Source organism: Oryzias latipes, chromosome 3 (genome assembly GCF_002234675.1).
Source record: "Oryzias latipes chromosome 3, ASM223467v1".
Lineage (NCBI taxonomy): Eukaryota > Metazoa > Chordata > Actinopteri > Beloniformes > Adrianichthyidae > Oryzias > Oryzias latipes.
Window position 1 is genome coordinate 3,943,380 of NC_019861.2, and position 23,922 is coordinate 3,967,301.

The 23,922-nt window shown below is 44.3% G+C and overlaps 1 protein-coding gene across 1 annotated transcript; it reads right to left on the bottom strand.

The window, feature by feature from the left end:
- Positions 1-6,947: 6,947 nt before the first annotated feature.
- On the bottom strand, positions 6,948-23,515 carry LOC101164629 (alpha-2Db adrenergic receptor). The gene is made up of 3 exons (XM_004066791.4): positions 21,901-23,515; positions 21,160-21,792; positions 6,948-8,111 (listed from the first exon to the last, which is right to left on the bottom strand). The coding sequence occupies exons 2-3, from the start codon at positions 21,487-21,489 to the stop codon at positions 7,032-7,034; spliced, it is 1,410 nt and encodes a 469-aa protein (XP_004066839.1). The 5' UTR covers positions 21,490-21,792; positions 21,901-23,515; the 3' UTR covers positions 6,948-7,031.
- Between the last annotated feature and the right edge of the window lie 407 nt (positions 23,516-23,922).

The following is a 23,922-nucleotide window of genomic DNA, read 5'->3' on the forward strand; positions in this document are numbered from 1 at the left end:
AACGTCTTCCTCTCTGCCTGTTACACCTCCTTTACTGTTTACTCTGATTTGAAATTCACGGGGAGTTTTAGCCTCATGTGAGCTGTCCCCAGACCAGGACAAGGTTGGAATCCCTGCTGAAGTGTCTGAAACAGCAGTGTGGGGTTGTGAACGCCTCAATAGGACGATAATGAAAAGTGGTGCCTCCTTTATCTTCCTCCCCCTGCAGCTCTGAATGTTCTGTTGAATGCGCTCATAAAGGCTATACTGACAAACTGACGAAGTCTGCCATAATGTGGCTTATATGAATTTCAGAGTGGTTTGAACATTGGTTATTGTCTCTGCCTAGGCTGCCACCTGTTTTCTGGGAAAGCGTTTTGTGTCCTTGAAAAAAAATCATGCTCCTGCAGCAGGGTGTGTGTGTGTCTGTGTGTGTGTGGGTGTGTGTGTGTGTGTGTGTGCGTGTTTGTCTCCTACATTTCTCTCAAATGATTGTTAAAAATTACAGAGGCGTAGAGTTTTTTTCCTTTAGTTTTCAGGCACCGAATCCTTCAAACAGATGGTAAAATTGAATAAAAAAAACATCAAAAGAAACGTTTCACTAAAGAAAAACCTTAAGAAATAAAAGCAATGAGGAGTTAAAAAAAGGACCCAAAGGATCAAAGGAAAGGCAGACAGAAAAACAGAAGACCAAAAAAAGCATTTCGAATAACATTTGCCATCCAGGATTCCGTGTCGTAATCTTCTTGTTTTCAGTGTTCTTCACACATCCAGGACCGGCTGATGTCAGCTGTGCAAAGATCTATAACACCACTGAAAAATATAAGCAAGGAAAAGGACTTCAGGTCCCACTCCAATCACTTTTTGATCTGTTGTAACAGCGTTCCCAGTGGTCTTTTAACTGTGATTATGGCGCTTTTAGCCAAATCCCCCGAACCTGCGTTGTTTTTCTGAGACATAGTTTCTGCAGAGCGGCAGGAGTTCATTTGAAATTCAACTCTTAGCCCTTGTGCTATCTTGTGGGGTCCAGGTGACCCCACTCCCAACGTTAACATGCCTTGCCTTCAGTGATTTGTGATTATTCTCTGGTGTCCATGGATTACATGAAACCTTTCCACCTTTATCCACCTTTGTCATGGTAGGGAGAACACGTCAATGGAAGGAGGGGTCATCTAAGATAGCACAAGGGTTACGGGAGTTTTCTTCACCACTATTGCCTTTTGAGTGTTCAGTGCAGGTGTTTCACCGAAGGTCCCTCAAAGTAATCTTTTCAGAATCAGATTCAGAAAACCTTTATTATCAGTGTTACACAAGAAACTTGTGACAACGAAATTCCGGTGCTCTCTAGCTGTTAAAACTATATAAATGAGTAATAGACTTTTATAAAAGAACAATGAAGAATCTGTGTTACTGTGGAAATATACATATGTACATACCTACATAATTTTCTGGATCTAAAACTTTATTGCACATGGGAACTGTTAATATTGCACATTGAAAGCTTCTAATATTGCACGAGTTTCAGATTCTTGTAAGGTTCACATTTGTTTAGGAGGTTGACAGCTCAGGGAAAAAACTGTTTTTTAGTCTTTTGGTGCGAGCTTTGTGTGATCACCCTCTGCAGCGCCTTCCTGTCTGCGGCCGAGCATCCTGCACACCAGGCTGTGATGCAGGACGTCAGGATGCTCTCTATGGTGGCTCTGTAGATGGTCACCAGCAGCTTCTTCTCCAGGATGTTCCTCCTGAGTATTCTCAGAAAGTGGAGGCACTGCTGGGCCTTCCCTACTGCTGCTGTGGTGTTTTCAGTCCAGGAGAGGTCCTCAGTGATCAGCACACCCAGGTAGCAGATAGAGTGAACCCTGTCCACGCTGACCCCATTCATATAAAGTGGGGGCGGGTTCACTCTCCCCTTTCAGAAGTCCAGGATTATTTCTTTGGTCTTGGTGGTGTTCAGGTGGAGGTTGTTTCCTGAACACCACTTTTCCAGTCTGCTGACTTCATCCCTGTAGTAAGTCTCATCTTCCCCTGAGATGAGCCCCACCACAGCGGTGACGTCAGCAAATTTGATGATGGTGTTGCAGGGGTGGGTCGACGTGCAGTCTGACGTGTGGAGCGTGAAGAGGAGTGGGCTCAGTACACATCCTTGTGGTAATCCGGTGCTGATTGTGATGGTGGAGGAAAGGTGGGGTCCGAGTTTGACAGACTGTGGGCGTTCTGACAGAAAGTCTTTAATCCATGTGCAGATGGGAGAAGAAAGACCCAGGTGGGTGTCCCCACACCCGCCGAGACCCCCGCCGAAGCCGTAGCAGTAGCCAGGTCCCCCGACACCGGCATGGCATAGAGGGAGTCTGTGCGCCCAGACCAGTGCTCCTGCACCTGACCAAGTACCTCGTCTCTGGTCTGTGGATCCTGTCTCTTTTGATTTGATGTTTACTTTACAATTACGGTACGAAGCCCGTTGAGACGACTGTTGTTGTGAATTTGGGCTATACAGATAAAATTGAATTGAATTTAATTGAACATGACCCGCTGTCATCTGTGGACATTTACACGTAGCAGTGGTGTGACACTGCACACAAGCTGCAGTTATATTTCAGCAATTAGGCACTATTGTGTGTGGTTGTCTGTGAAGGGTGTAAAATTATGATTAGTGTTCTAAATCTTACAAAATAACCTTCTGCTCTTTAACCATTAATACAAAAATGGAAGTGATTTGGTTTTTTTCCTTAATTTTTAATTTTTGCTCAAAACCGAACTTTTTTGTCCTAATTTACAGCTGCAATCAAGCAGAATCTCTACACAACTACACAACCACCAGAGAGGTTTTTTCATTCCACCTAAAGTCTCCAACAATGAGCTGAGAAGTGAATATTCCTTTTCCTTAAATAAAAATTAGAATCTATTCCAATATAAGACCAGAGTGTACGCATAATTGCAGGGGTGAAAAATCTTTTCAGAATAAAAACGTTTTTTGTTCTCTTTTTACTGCTGCGATTTTTACAGTAAAATGATCTGTGGAGGCTATGGAATAAAGCTGAGTCTCTACTGATGCTCTGAATGATGATGACACCAGCTGAGGAGCCTAAAACAAACAGCAAAAGTCCACAGAAAACTAATGTGTAACATAATTTTCCAGATTTGAAGTTGTATGAAATTCTTTGCTCCACATCTTTCCAGGCTTTTCTCAAACTCAGCACAGCGGAGGCAGTTTTGTCTCATTAAGAGCTAGGATCCAGAAATTATTATTAAGATGAGTCCAAATCATTTTGCTCCATTTCTCTTGACAATAAAAAACTTGTCTTGAAGTCCCACTCCACTCATCTTCTTATCTAGTTTTAAAGTGTTCCCAGTGGGCTTTTAATCAGGATCATTTTTGTTTTTAGCCAAAATCTAAAAACCTAGGACATAGTTTCTGCAGAGTGGAAGTTCATAAGAAATGTGCCTCTGAGCTGTGGGCAGGACTGTTGGCGCAGAGTAAGCCTGCGCTCATTTTCCATCATTCTGTTGTTTACAATTTCTCCTGCAAGCTTACAGCCCCTCACAACTCCAACCTAACATCAGAGGTGCAACACAAATGTCAACAATATCAGATCCATCCAGCCGTACAGTTTAGATCCAGGTTCCAGCTCAGACGAGGAAAACAAAGACGTTCATGGATCTGTTTGTCTGCATCAGAATGGAGCGGAGCAGGGAGACTTTGGCCCGCCCATTTCAGTTGGTGTGTCACAACTGAGTGCTTTTTTCAAACGGCGGATTTGGTTTTTATCCATCACTTGGTTCCTTGTGAACTCTTTCCTTTGTTGCTTGACGCCTCTATAACAGAGCCATGTGTGCACGCCTTTAATCATTACGCTCCAGCTATAGATCATTCAATATTATTAAGCAGATTTTTTTTCAGGGTTTGACTTAACTAAATTAAAAAATGTTTTTTTCAAATAATTTCCAATAAACTCTTCCAATCTTTAATGTCTGACTGTCTGTGAAGCTCTTTGTTTTGCTCCTTTTAAACTAATTCTTGGGCTAATCTGTGCCATAAATCACCTGAGGATGGCTTGACTGTGCTAAAGCTCTTGTTTAGCTCGGGCCTCCTTGTTTGGAATCAGCCTCACCTCCTCAGCTGGTGCTCTGAGGACTCCGGCCATCTCTGTCTCAGTGAAGCTGAGGCTTCATCTGGCCTCCTCTCCTTTGATGTTTTCTAACAGGATGCTCCGGCTGGAGTCACCCGCCGAAGCCAAGGGCAGGCCGATCGGTGCAGACGGGAAGGTCCCAATGTGGTTCCCCTCTGTCTCCCCCTCTGGTCATCGGTGGGAACCATCTCCAGAGTTCCAAACGCACTGCATCTCCCAGCAACCCTCAGCTGCAGACCTGACTTTCAATTGCAGATCACTCACAGTACACTTAAGCACCTCACTGAGCCTCAGTCAGTGCAAAGTATTGTTTGTGCCACTCTGCCTGCAGTACCGAAGGTTTTATCTGGACCAGAATTTCGTATTTCCTGACCCTGTTTTGTCCCTGAACCTCGCTGTGATCCTGAACACTCCTGTTTCTTCTCTGATGCTCCTCTGCTCGTCATTGACCCCTGCCTGCCTGACCCTGATTTAGTTTTGTGGACTTTTAGCTGAGCTAATAAAACCTGCTGTAGTTGGAACCAGCCATCTGCCTGTTTTGTGACACAGACATCTGATCATTATTATATAGTATATTAACTTTGGCACACTAAGGAACACTTTTTTAAAATGAAATATGAGTTATTTTCACATTTCATTTTCCTACCCAGAATAAGACGACTAGATATCTGAGGCTCCGCCTTTCGCTCCGTGTGGGTACCGCCCATTTCGTGACATCAACCGAGAACGGTAAGTGTGTCTGCATTTTTCCCCGAAAACAAACAACATCCACACTTTTGCAAAGGTGAATGTGCACATGGTTCATATAAAGACAAGGGTTTTTGCTGATCACTGCCCGTAAGTGTGTGTGTTAGTCTGAATGTGGAGCTGGCAGCGCAGACTCTTCCTGGAAGAGGCTGTTCCCCACTTATCTATGTCACAATGTGAGAACCTTCTCATTTTTGTAGATTGAGTGTAGCTGGTGCTCAGAGGTTTTTAGGTTTTCAGAGATGCATGAATGGATGAAAAATACTGCTTTGGGGTTTTTTATATTGAGGAATTAACATTATAAGACACTTAAAGCTCGAAAGTTGATTTTGCATGACATAAGCCCTTTAAGGTTTTTGGATTTGGGGGGCTAAGCCTCCAAATGGTTCCCAAGTGCAGCTGTGTCTGCAGCTCACCGCTCCCCCAGGGAGTCAAATGTGGAGAACAAATCTGCCTCTCTAAACCGTGTTTACCTGGCAGACATGTGGCCGCTGTGTCTGTTTGATTCTCCTCCAAACACAGAGTTCATTATTATTCCTCTTTTTGGTTCTCCTCCTCTCTGCGGTCCATGAAAAGTTCATCGGCATTCACACTAAAGTGAACCGCACCAGAATTCCTCTGAAAGCGATCAGGATCCAAGTTCTCTTGTTTGGTTCAAACCCAGATTTGAGGTATATTTCACACCTGCTAAACCAGGAGGACCGTCGACCAGCTTTAGATCAGACCAGAATTAAACCAGGATAAGACCAGGACAAACCTGGATTAGACCAGTTTTTCTCAGCTTTGATGCTCGGTTGAACTCTTCTCACGTTTTCTGAAGAGGTTGCTGCTGCTGATCCTCAGCTGAACAGGTGTGTCTGATGAGAGGATACAGTGTGTGCATCTGTTTCTGCATCTGTTTCTGCAGCTGCTTAGCAGCTGTGAGCAGCTGTGAGCGGTGTGGAAAGGCGCCCATGTCCCTTTTATTCTCACAGGTTGCTTTGTGATGGAGCTTTTGTTTTATCGGAAACCATAGAAACAACATTCCAAGCCTGTGGCGGCAGACATACGTCTCTGTTTCTTGAGCGCCCTTTCACCATCAAATCCCAACAGTGGCAGGTGATCCTCACTGCTCTGTGTCTTTAGAGACATCAGCTTCAGGCCACGCCCACTGACAAAGTTCAGTGATTGACCGATCAACTCTTTACCACAGGTCAGGGAAAATATGCAGGAAAATATGCTTTCCCTCTTCTCCAAAAATTCAACCTCAACATCCAATCAGTGATGTCTCATAATATCTAGCTTTTTTGATTTCTTATTTTCTTATTTGATATCTTTTCATTTTATTTTGAGTTTTCTGAAATGTATTTGTTTGTTTTGGTTTCAGGAATTTAGTTTTGATTTTTAAACTGGAATGATGCTTTTTTTTTAATTCTTCGGCCGTTTTGATCTTTAGTTGAGTTTTTTATCTTTAATGTGTTTTGCACTGAATGATTCGTTGATGTGATTTAAACTTCGCGGCCGCTGTCCATGTCTTGATACCTTGAATCCTCTGCAGGGAAGTTCCTTTGCTACAGTCAAAGCCTTGCTGTTCTCTGTTGATGAGATGTCTGTTGCCGGAGCTTCAGCATCCTCCTCTGCTGGGATATGGGGGCAGAGGAGGATGGGGGCACAGAGCTGCAGACTTCTGCATGTCTGCAGCTCTGTGCTTTCAACAGAACACTGGAGTTAGCAGCTCTACATGTCTGTCTTTAAACTGTTTGTGGTTGGGTTTCTTCCTAGATGTCAGGCGTTTGAGGCTCTGTGCGTGTTGTTTCAGCCTGTCTCGGCTTTCCTGGTCTCATGTTATACGTGGGATGCAGAGCCAGCTGACCGGGTTTGAGCACACGGCAGACTTCTCCAGCCGCTGGGCCGATGCTTCTCGCTGCCCTGCAGCCGCTGCTGCTCCCAACCCCGTCATTCTGGCTCAGGCTTATGTTACACGTAACCCAGAGCAGTTGTTGCATCACAGAGCTGCACTTTCACACACCTGCCCTCGGTAATGGGGAGTCAGGATCAAGTCGACCGGATCATTCCATAAATGAGTGAGTTCCTGAATAATAAATCAACACATCATCTGTGTGAGAAGCCCTTTAATGTCGATATGACAGCACAGTGAAAACAGGAGTGGGGGCGAGTCGGCCCGCCCCACGCTGACGTTCACGTCCCTTTGTGGCTGTGGAACAGGATCTTCTTGAAGGCCCTTCTAAAGTCCCGGTTGAAGATGGTGTAGATGATGGGGTTCAGGCAGCTGTTGCAGTAGCCGATCCAGAAGAAGAGGTTAAAGAGCGTGTCGGGGATGGTGCAGTTCTCTCTGCAGATGGCGTGGAGGCTGTAGGTGAAGAAGAAGGGGAACCAGCAGAGCACAAAAACCCCCATCACCACGGCCAAGACAAAGGTGAAACGCTTCTCCCTCATTTGGGCCACTTTGTTCTTGGACAGGGACGCCTGCCTGCTCCGGACTGGCACAGGGGAGGGGAGCAAGAAGTGCTGGGAGCACTGATCTGAGGAGGTCCAGGAGCTGGAGGTACAGGAAGAGGGAGGAGGGGGCTTTAACCTATTCAGTGTCTCCTCTGAGTCTCTCCCCTGCTGGGTTTTCACCCTCCGGGGGAGGCGCAGGGACCGTTTGGTGTCATGCCGCTTCTCCTCCAGGTCGATATCGTCCAGCTCTCCCCTCTGGTCTCTTCCGGAGGAGCTGCGGTGGCAGCCGGGCAGCGGGCTGTCCAGCTCGTACTGGCCGTGTCTTTGGTCGGCCAGAGCCTCGCCTACAAAGCAGGTCTCAGACTGCGATGGCTGCCTCTCCATCATGTTCTTCGCCACAAAGACGGTGGAGGCTCGCTGCTTGGCAACTCGATAGATCTTACAGTAAACGAGGATCATGATGACTCCAGGAGCGAAGAAGGACACCATGCAGGAGGCCAGGATGTACCACGTCTGATTGTTGATGAGACACTCCTGCTTACGCGTCTCATTCCCATTCCTCTCCTCCACCCTGTTCTCCGCCTGAGACATGAGGAGGGGTGGGGACGAGATGATGATGGAGATGAGCCACACGACGCTGATCATCACTTTGATCCGCTTAGGCGTCCGTTTGCGGTTGTAGCTCACAGCTTTAGTAACAGACCAGTACCTGTCCAGACTGATGGCGCAAAGGTGGACAATGGAAGAAGTGCAAAACAGGACGTCCAGAGCCAGGTAGAAGGAGCACCAGGTGGAGCCAAAGTACCAGTAGCCCATAACCTGAAAGGAGACAAGAGGAAAGCACATTTAGTTCTTCAAACAGCTTCAGAGAGTCAGGGGGCTTAGTGGCACATTTCAGACTTTAGATCAGGGGGCTGCAACCTGAACACTTAAAGAGCCAATCAGGTGGATTTCTCTACCCCCAAAACCCAGAAGGAGCCACTTCACCCTTTAGAAAAACAGGACACTGATAAGCCACTTTTAATAAAACACTTTAAAACATGCGACACACATAATTTGATTATGATTTGATTTATTTATTTGAAGCATTACTTGTAGTAAATGCAACAAAAAATACACAGATTTATCAAATTCATTACAGAAATGATGAAATGCATGAATAAAAAAACAAAACGCACTTCAATGACATTAGCCTAATTAAATATGGTGATTATTAACTAAAGTCATGTATTACTCAAAAAAATGAAAAAGAGGTGTAGCATTTATGTAAAGTATTTATGTTGAAAATATTATATTAATTCACTTTCAGTAAAAAACCAAGAGGGTTACGTTACATTTAAATAACAATTTGTGTAATATTTAAAAACGTTTAATAAAATTTAGTTAACACAGTCTACTAAAAAAAAGACATTTGTACCAACAAGCTTTCCGTTCATCTGACGCATGCGCTTTACGCAGAATTTTACAATTGCATTGTTAACTTTAGGGGATTTTATTAAATGGAACAAAAAGGTGTTTCATGGTGTTCAACATGATTTACAAATTCAACATATACTTAAAAAATCAACTGCACAGTGGCGCAGTGGTTAGCGCTCTTGCCTCACAGCATGAAGGTTCGAGTCTCGGCTGGGGGACCTGAAACAGAACATCAATAGGGGACTTCTCTGTGTGGAGTTTGCATGTTTTCCCTGTGAATGTGTGGGTTTTCTCTGGAGTCTCTGGCTTCCTCCCACTGTCCAAAAACATGCTTCATAGGTTAATTGGTTACTCTAAATTGTCCTCACCCCTCCCTTCTCTGCTCTGCTTCCCAGATTGGACCCAGCTGTTGACACTCACCTCATCACCTGCCAGCTACTTAAGAGGAAACTCCACAGCATTCTTTGCCAGTTCGTTGCCCCTCTATGGTGTATTACCTGGTTTCAAGTCAAGTTTCTTTTTCTCACTTATCATGCTTGTCACTAACTGCTACTTCTCCTCCTCGTCTTCAGGACATATTGCCACGAGTGTCAACCTGGGTCCCATGTCCACACGAGAAGACACTGTTTCATCAAAGATCCAAAGCCTCCAGCCACGCCACACCACAACCCTAAGCCACGCCACGCCTCGACTCCAAGCCAAACCAAGATCTAACTCAAGTCTCGGCTCCTCTCCACGCCTCGACTCAATATCCACGGCACGCCACAACTCACAGCCGATTCACCAGGATCATCACGCCAGCAAATACTCATCAACTTACTTACCCACAGGTCCTGTTCCAGGGAAATAAATCTGTTAATTCTCCAGCTCATTCTCCTGTGTTCCTTCCGGATTCAAGCGTCTGGGTCTCCTCAGCCTAGCTGATCATGACAGGACAAACTGGCCAAACTCCAGACCCAGCTGACCCGGAAGGACTCCTCTCCCAGCAGGAAGTCATCCAGGGTCGCCACGTCTATGCTCTTGCTCAGATGGCCTCAGCACAAGACCTTTTTCGCCGTATTGACGGGATATCGCAAGCCCTGATGGATTTAACCAGATATTTCACCGCTAATCCCACAACCACAGCTTCACTTCCGCCCTCAGGCAGCATGACCAACACCACTTCCGCTACGTCACCAGAAAAAAGCCAGAACCTTTTTTCAGCTATAGAAGCCTGTGGAGGCTTTCTCCTTCAATGCTAACTAATATTCCAACAAGCTCCCAGGTACTATCAAACCGATCAAAGTAAAATCACACTGATAATTCACTTAGAAACAAAGCCATGTAGTGGGCCCAAGCATATCTGACTTCAAATCCCATATCTCACCTGCCATTTGATCAGTTCATGGAGGAATTTAGATTCGTTTTTGACCAACCACGCAAGGAATAAGAAGCCACACGTCAATTGCTAAGACTCAAACAACGTAATCGATCTGTAAGTGATCATGTAATCGATTTTGGGGGTGGAAGCAGGCTGGCCAAGCATTAAGGGGCATTTTTTACCAGTCCCTTAATGAGGCCATTAAATATCACCCTTGTTCTCAACCTGAAACTCACACCTTCAAAGATCTTGTTTCCGCAGTTCTCCGCTCCGATGTCCGTCTCAGAGAACGTCAAACCCAAAGGGACCGCCAAACTCGTAAGCAACCACCTAAAACCACTCTTCGTTCCTCAACAATGGAGCCTCCTCTACCGTTACAGGACTCCTCGCGTAAAGCTATGAAGGAACCCATGCAGATCGGACATTCTAAATAAACCCAAGAACGTCAAAAACGTAAGGAGGAAGGGTCCTGGTTTCACTGCAGTAACCCTGACCTTTTTGTATCACAGTGCCACCTGCGTTTAAAGGGCAGAACCCCCCCCACTAAGACAGGCTGCGGGCGGGTGACTCTGTGCCTTCCACAGAAAATAACTTTTTATTTATTCATGTCAACATTTGCATCCAATCTAAGGTTTTAGAATTTCATTGATCATCATCTTGTCACTCAACTTGCACTCCCCACAGAACCTCTGAACCTCTGGAGCCACAGTACTGTAGTACTCATTCAAGATAGTTTGTTAAATTTTAGTCATCCACTCTATTTAAACAAAATTGTTTTGTGGGACCGGTTGACGATACTTTTTTATTTAAATCTAATGTTTCTTTTCTTTAAGTGCTTGTAAAGAAGCGGGAAAAAGCAAGTTCACGTAATCACACCCCTACTGAGTTCATTCATTTGATAGTTTTACATAGTTTTTTAATCTGGTTACAAAATCTAATGTATATTGATGACTGATTATCTTCAGAACATTCATTCATAATTTCAGTAAACAGTATGTGAATCACACACCATGTAGCAGAAATGTGACACTCACTGATTATAATCAGAATACTACTTCATTAAATCCAGATATCACTGCTACACATCAAGTTATCAGGTAACAAATTGAGTTCTTATTGATTAACTTTACAACTTTTTATACATTAACAATTGACACTTTAGGTAACAGATATGTAGTAATCATTGATTATCATTAAATCACATGATCACTTTAAACCAGCAATTATTGCAGATCACGTTAAGAAAATCAATAGCTTATTTATTGTAATTTAAACATTTCAGTAATGATTATTACTCATTACAATGTAAAACTCATTGATCTATTTTAAAAGAACTTTGATTATTTCACCACAAGCAAGTTCACACATGTATTTGGAATTATTCAATCACCTGTTGATTCTTAACTCCTCTTTTCTTTATATCCGGAAATCACAGTTTCTTTCTACATTTTCTTGAATATTTGAACAGTGTTTGAGCTCATTACTAAACCTGTTCCAAAGTTTAGTGCAAAAGTTACTTTTCTTTGTGGTTCTTATCAGTTTGATCTTTAAGTTCCTACATCCCCTGAGTTTGTTCCTCCTTCATTTTCTAAGAACTGTTTTTGGGTATTGAATGGTAACGATTTCCCACTGGCTCTGTATAAAAGTTGCGCAGTGTAAAAATCCACAAGGTCATACAGTTTTAAAAGTCTAGATTGATAAAATAGATTGTTTGTATGATCAAGATATCCGACTTCATGTACAATTCTGACGGCTCGTTTTTGAAGTAAAAAGAGAGGATGCAGTGAGCTCTTAGAAATTCTTAGAACTCTTAGAAATTTCTATACAGTAGGTCAAACATGGTAGTATTAAGTAGCACTACAAAAAATATGTTGTATTCCAATATATTTTTTTAGATTTATTTATGATTTAAATACTTTTTGGGACTTTAGTTTTTATGTGTCTGATGTGAGGTTTCCAACTTAGTTACTGCTTTCAGGTTTTGTGTGTTCATGCTGCTAATCATTCACAGCTGTTTTTATCTACAAAATGATCTTGAGTGTGTTTCCATTTCTGGTCATCTCATCTCCCTCCTCACCCTTTCGTCTCTCCGTCTGATCCTGGTCTTGTCAGGTTTATTAAAATGTTCACGTTTCCACCAACGAGCCAGGTCTCCTGCATTTACATGAACTATAATGAACATAAACAATAGTGGGTGCTTGAACGCCAGTTGGTGAAGCACAGAATGTAAACAGGAACTGGACGGAGTGACCCCTCCTTCCTCACGTTCCAAACAGGAAGTATGTGCTGGCTCCAAGACGCCAAAACCCCATAGACTTCCACAGAGAAATAGTCATTCTATTGGTCAGTATAACCATTTCTGCTCTGATAAATTATTGAAAGAGGTTTGTGATAATCGTCTTTTGTTAATGATTTTTTTCTTATATCGCAAGTTATTCAAGCTCTAGACTGACCAATCAGATGCTTTAGCAAAAGCATGTGGTGTGCTCTGACCCCTACCTCGGACATTTGGTTGACAGATTCTCCTGAGCCGCCTTCAGTGGAAGGGGTGTGGACTTTCAACAAGTTTACTCACGATTGGCGACGTTAGTTGCCATAGAATTGTGACTCAGACCGACTCGGACCAATCACTGTCCACTGGCTCCAAATGGCTGCGTCCATACTGCAGACATTGTTGACTGAGTTGGCTTCATTTAGCTTGAACTGGAGGTGAGGCATCACACCCGGCCCAGTACATCTCTAAATGGGGTCCATGCTACAGAGTTCTACAGTCACAGGGTGCTGCTCAAAACGCCAGACCTGTCGACAGACCGAACCCTCACAGACTGTAAGGAAATGGTTTCATATCAAGGATGGAAAAACATAGCCCAGTGTCTCACATAGACCAGTTTCTACTCACTTGAGCTGCTGTGAAATCATTTCACTGGATGGTCTTCCCACTGAGTTTAAGGCGTTAACACATATTTAACCCTTGTGCTATCCTAGATGACCCCACCCTTACATTGACGTGTTCTCCCTACCATGACAAAGGTGGATAAAGGTGGAAAGATTTCATGGAATCCATGGACACCAGTGAAGATCACAAATCATTGAAGAAAAAAGGTTCAGAGCACTGTCTAGTGGGTCTAGATGACCCCACTCCCAATGGTAAAGTGCCTAGGATAGCACAAGGGTTACAAGCTGTGATTCCAGCAGATTAAGTCTGACGTTAGCAAAGTAGTTCACAGATTTAAAAATAACAGATGCAAAGTAGCACATGCAGCAGCGTACACACATTCATAAAGGCTCACAGCTCTGATGTCAGCCCGGAGCAGCACATTCACACACCTCTTTCAGAAGTCACTCACACAACCAGCCTTAGCCTTTCAATATTTGATGATGAAGCTGCTCAGGCAGCAGGTTCTCCCTTTGGCTGACGTTATCAGCAACAGGCCATGCACCCCAGCTGAGTCTTACTGACGTCCTGAAGGATCTCCTCCTTTAGACTCAACGCTGTCATGTCAGCAATCCCAACACCAACAGACTTGCTGAGGTGACAAAAGAGAATTCAGCATCAAACTGAATCAGATGAATAATAAATGCCATCTTTTTTTCCACATGCTGCAGTGCCCCCACAGTTTTTCCATGTTTTTCTCTATCTCTCCTGGGGAGCAGAAGCTTGTTTCATGTCACAGCAAATGTTTCATTATTTATTAGGATGTTTTTTCATGTGTCTAAAAAGAAGCAACAGGATAGAAAGATTCACACAAATGCAGTTCAGTCCATGAAGGACTTTGTGCATATAAGCTGGGCGTGTCAGAATCCAGGCCTCGAGGGCCGGTGTCCTACATGTTTTCAAACCACTGAAGCTCCTTATTGGCTAAACACACCTGATCCAGGTAATCAGCAGCCGATGAGGCAGGATTTCTGGAAAACCAGCAGGAGGCCGGACCTCCAGGCCTGGAGTTTGACAACTCTGATGTAAAGCAATGGGTTGAAGATGGAGCAGGTCCAACTTTTCTTTTTCCTTTCAGCTTTTCCCTTCAGGGGTCGCCACAGCCAATCAGCTTCCTCCATCTAATCCTGTCTTCTGCATCCTCTACTCTAACACCAGCTACCTTCATGTCTGCCTTCACTGCATCCATGAACCTCCTCTTTGGTCTTCCTCTAGACCTCTTGCCTTCCAGCTCTAGACTCAACATCCTTCCGTTATCTATTATCAATAGTTGTTGATCAACATTATTGTGATGAATATGAACTCATACTTCATTATCAGAATCAGTATTGAAAAACCACTTATCAAAAGAATCTGTACTGTCAACTAGGAAAAAAATCTAACGAAATACAGAAAAATCTGTTTTGATGGCGATCAGGTTAGTTTTTTCATATCAAATCATTTTTTTCCATCAATCCATTTTCCAAACCTGCTGAATCCCTCTCAAGCTACGTTCACATTGGCCTTGACAGAACTATTTTCAATGAAAGGTTTATGTAAAGGCTCGTAAACGTGCGTTTGAAATATCCATGTTCATAACTCTTGCGTTTATGCATAGCTACACCAGTTTCTATGACCCTTTCTGGGCTCTACGCACAAAACGCACAGCCATTCAACAGGAGTTGAATGTTGAACCAGGTTAAACTTTGGCCAATCAGGGACTCAGATTTGGTAGTGACGTATGGATGACGTCTTTTTTTAAAACACAAAAGTGTCAACCGTTTAAAAATTGATCTGAAAGGAGATAAGAGATGTCATATAATTCCCGGATGGAATTATATGACTTCAAGTCTTTCGTGTATCAGAATTGAGGTGTGAAAGGAAAAGGCTGGAGCAAGACTCGCACCGCTTTTGACATTTTTGACTCTTCCGACTGTCGGTTGTAGACATGCGCTAGAAAAAGAAGAAGTCCCTCCCTGCTTGTCCACTGTGAACACAAACATGTGGTGTACGTGCATCACATGCCTGCTGTGCCTGTAGCTTTGGGGTCAGGGGGTTGCTGGAGCCTAACCCAACTCGGTTGCCATGGGTCAATTTAAGTTGTGTTTGAGGAAACTGGAGTTCCTGGAGAAAACACACTCATTGACAGGGAGAACATGTAAACTCCATACAGAAAAGCACCAGGATTTGAATCAGGACCTTCTCGATGGGAAGTGAGAGCGCTGACCACTACACCATCGGGCAGCCCACTACTTGCTTTTGATTTAACCCTTGTGCTATCTTAGATGACCCCACCCTTACATTGACGTGTCCTCCCTACCATTACAAAGGTGGATAAAGGTGGAAAGATTTCATGTAATTCATGGACACCAGTGAAGATCACAAATCAGGTTCAGAGCACTGTCTAGTGGGTCTAGATGACCCAACTCCCAATGTTAAAGTGCCTAGGATGGCACAAGGGTTAAGAAATTCACCAGGAACAAAGCTGAGCAAAGTGCAGCCCATTGGTATGGATGAATTAAAAAATGAAGGACAGAGAATTCTAAAGTAAGTTGGAATAAAATCTAGAGAGAAGAAAGTGGGACAGAACGGGCAGATGATAGAAAACATGATGGAGTTTAGATTTGCTTTTAGGTTTTGGAACCACATGAAGAAATGGCCTGGAAAAGTCTACAGCTCCAGAAGCTCAAACAGAGGGGATGAAGAAATGTTCAAACAAAAACACACTGAAGGTCCTTAGAGGGCCGTTTGGAACCAGTTAAAATCAAGATGGCCATGTTCAGGGTACACGCCAGTCACACTTCAACTCTGTGACACTTTTTAAACCCAGACTGGAACATGTCCAGCACGTGGGTCGACCTCCAATCAGAGTTCAGATCCCACTCTGCCTGTCAATCTGCAGAAGAGTCCACAGGCAAGACCCTGAACCCCTTCCTCATGGCTCCCAGTGGGCTGGATGGCGCCTGGCACTGCAGCTCTGCACAAGGCTTGAAGGACGCAAAAAAGAGCTGCAGACGTTCATGTCATTTAACACTTTTTCACTATTCCATCCAAGAAACGTTTGAGCTAAGCTAAATCATCCATCCATCCATCCATCCATCCATCCATCCATCCATCCATCCATCCATCCAGTGTCTTATGGGTTTGAAATGAATCACATTCACATTCTTACAAATGTCTTTTACAGGTTCTGGAGAATGTTAAAGCAGAAATGTCAAATAAATGACCATTAAACTTAGGATAAACCATCGCTTTACATGTTTCTTAATGTTCATTTCTGGACACTTACTTTTGCTGCACCATATTTTCTTTTTCTATTTTTGAAGAACCAGTGTTACGCCTTTTGTTTGGATTTTTTTTAACTTGGTTTAAGTGCATGCAATGTTTCATAACATTTGTTCAGTAATAAATCCATTAAAAATGTTTTTAAGGAAGAAAAAACAAACAGAATGAACAAAATTAATCTAGTCTGAAAAGTGTAAAAGAAAAACTGAAGCACAGTTTTGTGTGTTTGGGGGTGGGGGGTAAAAAGGTAAAAGTATCTTTCTGTGTTCGGAGGCTCCATATTCAGGGAACCATCCGTGGACGTTTAACCGACATTTCGGAGCGGAATGCTTCAAGTCGAGCAGCAAAGAACGTCTGTTAGGAACGGATACTGAAAGCTGGCGGAGAGGAAGTTCATGCTGTAATTCTTTGAAGGCTCAGACGCCCCAGGACTTCCTGGGAAAGCGTTTGGGATGTTCTTTATTTATTCCTGCATTTCTGTGAGGAATGATGAGAATGGACGATGCGATTGAATTCAGTGTGACACAACAATTTTGCACTCAAACTCCTGCAGAGACACGCCAGCGAACGGCAGCATCTACTGCTGCAGGTTCCACCTGGTCTGAGGGGGAGGAGGCAATGCAGAAGCACACAATGATGATGAATGACACACTGAGGGACATGGAGCAATTCTGCTATGAACACAGTTCTACTTACACTGGACTGACATTTTTCCAACTTGTGTTACTTATCTTCCGATCAAAAAGACACACCCCTAAATATGAGCAACTTCACACTCTGATTGAATCTAAACAACTGATTTTTTCTAGTAAAATGTACTTAATCGCCATCATTTATACCTTCATTCAGAACAGGAGATTAGAACCAACAAAATGTAACGGATAAAAACACAGATTTACAAAAGAAATGTTTTTTATCACTTTAAACAAGGTTTTATGTCAACTTTCTGGTTGACTTCAGCAGTAACCTAAACATGAACATGTCGGTTGCGTTGGATCATTTAACAACGAATCCTGAACAAATTCTCCACAGTTTTTCCATCCTCTGAGTTTTTCTGACTGCAGTGCCAGTCGATCCATGAGAAGGAGATCGTAAATTAAGATGCAGCAACACCTCAATAGAAATAGAATAACCAGAAAACACCTCCAGTCCTTAAGTCTTATTTGAAAACAGTGTTTCCAACAGAAAACATGTTTACAAGCTGACCTTGTCATCTTTGGTGGAAAAAAACAAAAAAACTACAAAACCGGATCTGGACCCAGAAGCTTTCATGCGGACCTGGATTAGAACTTGACGCAAAACTAATGTGATGGGCGCCTCTATTTTAAATGGTGCAGCTCCCGTTGCACATTCTCACACCCAACTTGTCATATATGAACAGGTTTTTGGGGGACCCCCCTCAGTCACTTTTTTCATGTTTTGGATGTACCTGACTGGACATTTTTGGACGTGCTGCCTGTTCCCATTAAATCAGGGCTCTCTAACCCCCGGGCCACGGAAAAGTACGGGTTCGAGGGCCTCTTGGTCCCGGGCCGCAGCATATTGTCGTGAGTAGTGAAGGAGTTTGGAAATAGACTGACAGAGAAACGTCAAACATTTGTTCATTTTTACGGGGAGGTGTTTGATTTGTGGAAGAAGCTAATGAGGGCTAGTGGACCCTCCTTTCATCAAGTTTTCTTGGTGATGTCGGTGGTTGTCTGGAAAGTGTTCCTGTAGTGTTTGTGTGTTTGTGTGTGTGTGAGTAATATCAGGTTAAAGATAATGGAGATGTGGAGATTGTGCTCCACAATTCAGAGAAAGACTTATGCCTGGAATTCCACAAACAGATTCTGACAAAGTTTCCATAGAAACAGAAACTTTTTCCTATTTACTAATATTGTCCACTTTAGTAAGGAGAAGACTGGAGCTGGAGGTGGAGTGGAAGGAACAGAGGACTCCTCTCTGTCTCCTGAACAACTCTCCTCACTTCTATTATCATACAGAAACATTCAGGTCATCCAAGCAGTATGGACTGATGCTCTGACACATATTATCTGTGACGCGTAACTTCCAGCGAAAAATGGATTCAAACAAGCCCTCGAGGTGAATCTCGGGCTTGTTGTAAATGGAGAATGATGTAAAGTGCTTTGCAGTCACAGCCATAGTCTCATTCACCCATCCAGACACACTGCTGGCAACTCACCTGCCAAACACTGGCGCCCACCTACAACCACTAGAGGCAATGTGGTTGCCCAAGTACACTTGGTCAGAAGGGCGGGCATCGAACCTGCGATCATGCAATCATAGGCGGACCGCTATTGCACTGCAGACAACAAAACCCAAAGCTCCTGAGGGTTAGGGTAGGAACAGAGACTGAAATCCAGAGCTTTGTCTTTAGCATCAACTCCTTCATGATAACAGATTGATAAAGTAACCACATTTCTGACGCCGCCTGCTGTCAGCCTCCATCCTGCCCTCACATGCAAACAAGAACCCGACACTAAAAGTCCTCCACTTGGGGCAGGAGCTCTCCCCCCACCCAGAGAAGGAAAGTCACCTTTCTCCAGTGGAGAACCATGGTATCCCATCCCATCATCAGCATCATTCCAGACGTTTAACACTCAACTGCAAACCACCTCAGTGGAAACTGAAGATCCACGTTTGATGAGGCAAACAGGACATCGTCTGCAAAAAGCAGCAGACCCCACACTACAGCCCCCCCCCCCCCCCCCCCAACCCAGCCTACAACTACAAATTCTGTCCATAGAAATGATAAACAGAACCAGAGACAAAAGGCGTTCCTGATGGAGTCCAGTGTCCTTCTGCAGGTTAGACGATGAGAGGAACTTAAAGTAAAACAAGAGTCTCTTCTTGACAGGCAAGGGATTACCTTTGAGTAACAGTAACTAGAAATATACGATGTATCCCTGCTAGGAAATAAACGTTCTCAACATCCTCTTCCTCAGCTGTTCTAATCTAAATTACTGCTCACTCTGTGCATCAGAACCAAAGATGTTGCTTTTTTGTACAGCAGTCCCTCGTTTATCGCTGGGTTTACATTCGGAAAGTGAACTGTGAAGGTCTGCCTACGATAAATGAAATCTGCAGAATTAGAGATGTTTTAAGGCTCCCCATTACACACTTTATAGACTTTTCTCAGACAGACTTGCACACTTTTCTCCTTTGCTTAAAATCTCATAGTTCAAACCTTCATGGAAAAACAAGTCCAGTTTTATGGAATGAAAACAAAACGATGGGATCCCGATCAAAGATTTCTGTAACTCTGACAAACTGAACACATTCTATAAAAGAGACTGACTGACAAGCTCTACACCCAATCAGAACGCACACATTGCTGTGTAAAAAGAAGAAAACGTGTGCAGCATTGCACTGAAGAAAATCTGTGAAACAGAGAGAATGAGGGAGCTCTAGGGCCACCAACAAAAAAAGTAATGTCACAAGAAAAAAGTAGATTTTCGAGTGAAGTCGAAGAGCAGCAAGTAAACGCCGCGCAGCAGCAGAGCAGACCCACTAAACTGAGTTGAACAGGTGAGCTGAGTGTTTCTTGATCAAATTACAAATGTTTGGAAGCTCATTTGCTTGATTGACGATTTTTTAATGTTTTATTCCTTGATGGGTGGTTTGCAGGATCTCTGCAGCCGTTGATGAAGACCTCTGTGTCCCTGCAGCTGTCCACTTCAATCCTTTCTTCCTCCACCAAAGACAAGATGTCTAAGTCTGTGTGACACTTCCTTCTGAGGGGGAGCACTTCTTTTTTCAACGTTCTTCTGCTAATATAATAGACTATTTTCATCTTTGTTGTTTGATGTTGAAACGGGACGTTTCATCTGGAGGAGGGAGCGTATGGAACACTGTTTACTTCCACTTTACTGTTGTGCGCATGACAATTACATCATGTAAGATGACAAATGGACTTCTGGGTATATGAATGATGATGGCTGAATAAAGTGGCATCCTCTACACCCAAATGTGTCTTTGAGCTCCTTATTTTACAGATGAAACTCCGCTTTACCGACACCGAACCCCGGAAAGACGGCTACACTGACAATAATCTGCTTTCGAGTTGTTAAAATGTTCAGAATTTCTTTATTTCAGAAACTTTTCCGGAAATATAGCTTCACAAAACGCTCCACATGTTTCATTTCTGAGCACGGCTCAGATAAACAGACAACTCTAGAATTACTATGAAGACAGTCAATAAAGTCTGACAGACAGACCGTCTTCTCTCTGACTCCTTTGTCCCGCTTAATGTGCCTTATAGTTCAGCGCACCTTAATGTTCAAAAACAGACCATTCAGTGACGGTGTGGCTCATAATCATGCGTGCATTATAGTACAGAACATATGGTAGGCAGTGTTCCCTCACTCAGAATGTTTTCAGTTCAATTTTGCCAACTCTTTTTCCTTTTTGTGACAATTGTAACAGTTGTAACGAGTGTTACCATAACACACTAGACACACTAAAAAACGTTAAATGCATAGCGTGGCAGTCATTTTTTTAATCTAGTTCATGAGACTATGACTCAGACATTACTGCTGATCAGTACTCTTTTGAGTATTTGTTTATTTAGAAGGGGGGTCTGGTTTACACATCAGACACACAAATCTACTTAAAATTTAGAGTGCCCCCCTTTTTGACGTCAGAGAGGATGCATGTGGTGTCACATCCTGTTACAAAAACAACACAAAACTAGAAAAACTTTGATGCCTAAAAAAAGTTTTCTGCTTCTAAAAACCAGCAGCTGGAGACCAAACTTCATGTTCGAGTCGGACTGAAGCCACCCGACTGGCGGGCAGAAAGGCGTCCTGCATGTTTGCATGAAATGACATCGGTGTGGTTTGGCTTTTGCCGCCGGGTGGAGACTCAGACGCTCACATTCGGTTCTTCCTCACCTCGTTGGCCAGGGAGAAGGGGATGACCAGCGTCGCCACCAGGATGTCAGCCGAAGCCAGGGACACCAGGAAAAGGTTCTGGGGGGCCCTGAGGGCCCTGCTGGTGAACACCGCCACCACCACCAGCACATTCCCCACCACCGTACCCAGGATGATGACCCCCACCACCAGCATGATGAACGCCGACGCCACCTGCGAGTGCGGAGGCAGAGGGGCGGGTCTGGGAGAGGAGGAGGAGGACGTCTGGCTGACATTTTCCAGAGAACAGTTTGGCGGTAGACTGGCGGGAAAAGTGTCCGTCACAGAATGGGACGGATCCCAGAAGTCCATCCTGGTTTCAGGACTGGGGGGGGTCAGTGGCTGTCATCAGCATCCTGCAGGTTCCACACCAGAGAAGCAAGAAAAGTTACTGAATCCTAAACACATCCAATAATATCCTGCAGCTCCTGACAGGGAGGGCTTCCAGACACTTCAACTCGCAGTGGCCGGTCAGAGCTTCTCCTGAAGGAGGGTTGCTGGGGGGGCGCGCACTCTGGAGTAAAGGATCTTCATCCTCAAAGATGCGCTTCAGTCCGGGGGATGAGGAGATGCTGGAAACCCCCCTGTTGCTGCGCCCAGGAAGGAGCGCAGAGGCTGGAGAGGAGACAGATTTTAGAGGCTGAGAGGAGGAAGAGGAGGAGGAGGAGGAGGAGGAGGAGGAAGAGGAGGAGGAGGAGGAGGAGGAGGAGGAGAGGTTCTTACTTTGATGCCGAGCTGAATGAGACTCCTGCTGCCTCGTCGGCTCACCGACTGCCGCTCAAAACAGGGAGGTGGAGAAATGAGGAGAGAGAGGACAGAAAGAGGGAGAGACCAGGAAGGAGGGGAGAGAAAGAGGGGGGAAACTTTGAAGGAGATGAAGAAATCAGGGGGTATTAGGTGAGGAAGAGGGTTGCAAATGAGGGGGGAGTGGTAGAATGGAGGCAGCAGCGAGAGGAGCAGAAGACAGGAGAGAGTGTGGGAGGAAGAGGAGAAGAGCTGGAGAGAGAGCGGTGAGGCAGGAACCAGAAGAGGCAAAAAAAAACAAAAGCGATGAGGAGACCGAAAAAGAAATGAGATGAAGGCAAAATGAAAAGAAAACTGGAAGAAAAGGACCAGAAGGAAGGAAGCAGACTTAGCGGAGGAAGAGAAACACCTGGACAAAGGGACGAGGAAGGAAAGAAGGATTTTTGAGTGACGAATGAAAGAAAGAGAAAGAAAAGGGGAGACAAGAGAAGGAGAGAAGTTGATGTCAAAGGGAGGGTAAGGGGGGGGGAGGGTCTTCACCTGCAGAGGTTCAGGGCTCTGAAAGCGAGGGGTCAGGGGCAGTAAGGCCCCTCTGACATCGGAAATGTAAGTGCCCCCCCTTGAAGACGCTTCCTTTCTTCCAGAGGAGTGACGGCTCATAGAAACACCGGTTCTCTGTTGGCCAACCGAAGACTTTCTTCAATGGGACGCGTCAAACGATGCGCTAAACTTCTCGGTTGGGAAGGTGAAGTGTGCTCTGAAACGGCGCCCCCTGCTGGTAAGGTGCGGTTTGGGGAGACAGCAGAGATGCAGCTGCATCTGAAGAAGCGGAAAGTCAGGAGAAAGGCCTCTCCTCTGACCTTCGGGGCTCAGCTGCTCAAAACCAGCCAGCTAATCAATGTGTGTGCACGTTAGTGATAGGCAAACGCGTGCACGTGACAGACTGACCTGCAGAGATTCTTCTGTTTGAAAGAAGCACATAGAAGTGAAAGAGTCCGCCTCTTTTGTCTGTGTTTGTTTCATCTGCTTGTGTTGCTGTGAATATCTCTGCCTTCGTCCCGCTGCTTCTCGGTTTCAGCATCTCTGTCATGAAGATGAAGAAATTTCATGTCTGCAGAAATGAAAAAAAGGTTTGACTCCCAGAATTTAACACAAACTCGGCAACACCGAACGTTGCAGTTTTAGCAAAGGATGAAGGTTGCAGGATGAAGTAGTTCCCCTTTACCTCCATGTGTCAAAAGTCCATTTTTCTCAAAGTTATTATGGTCTAATGGGTTCAGTGCTATAAAGCTTTCCACCCATTGTTTTCCTGTTTCTCTTTCTTTATAGTATCTTCCATCATTTTTTGGTGCTTAACTCCTACATTTTTCAGCTATTTTAACCATTCAACTATTAAAATGTTCGGCTCTTTCACTTTTTTCCAGCTATGACCTTTGGTGCTTCAAATCCTTGCACTTTTCAAGAATTCCAGGATTTCCAGGATAATTGCCTCCATTGAAATACATGGGGAATCCTTGGAGCAGAAGCTCTCTGATTCGACACCCGGGACGGGCAATTTCACCAAAATGTCTTTTTGTTATTGCGCTGTTTTCACTTTATTTATGGTCAACTTTGAAATTTTATTTATATTTATTCAGCTAATTCTTAAGTTTCATTTTCTTTCAGGCATTCAACCCTGCCTTTTCTTCTGGAAATGCAGCTCCTTCTAATTAAAGCTGAAATTCCCAAATGTTTCAGAGCAGCAGAGCTTCATCGTTTATTTTAGAAGGGTCTTGAGGAGGGCGGAGCACACAGTGGTCTACATGCCTGATCCACTTCAGGCTCCACTGTTTTCCGTGCAGCATCCTCTGTGTGATGTCAGAGGTGATGGTCCTCCACATCCTCTAAAGTCGGCTGCGTGGACGTGTTTGCTCTCAGCAGACAGAGCGCACAGCCTCCTCCTGAAGAGTGTTTGTGGAATGAGGCACAAATAAACGGGTCCTTAAAGGATTATAGCTGGAG

What these genes read in the sequence shown, in the direction of transcription:
- LOC101164629 (XM_004066791.4), bottom strand. Translation starts at nt 21,489, where the DNA reads ATGGACTTCTGGGATCCGTCCCATTCTGTGACGGACACTTTTCCCGCC. An exon ending in CCTTCTCCCTGGCCAACGAG is followed by an intron (nt 8,112 to 21,159) that starts GTGAGGAAGAAC and finishes GTCTCCTTTCAG; the next exon opens with GTTATGGGCTACTGGTACTT.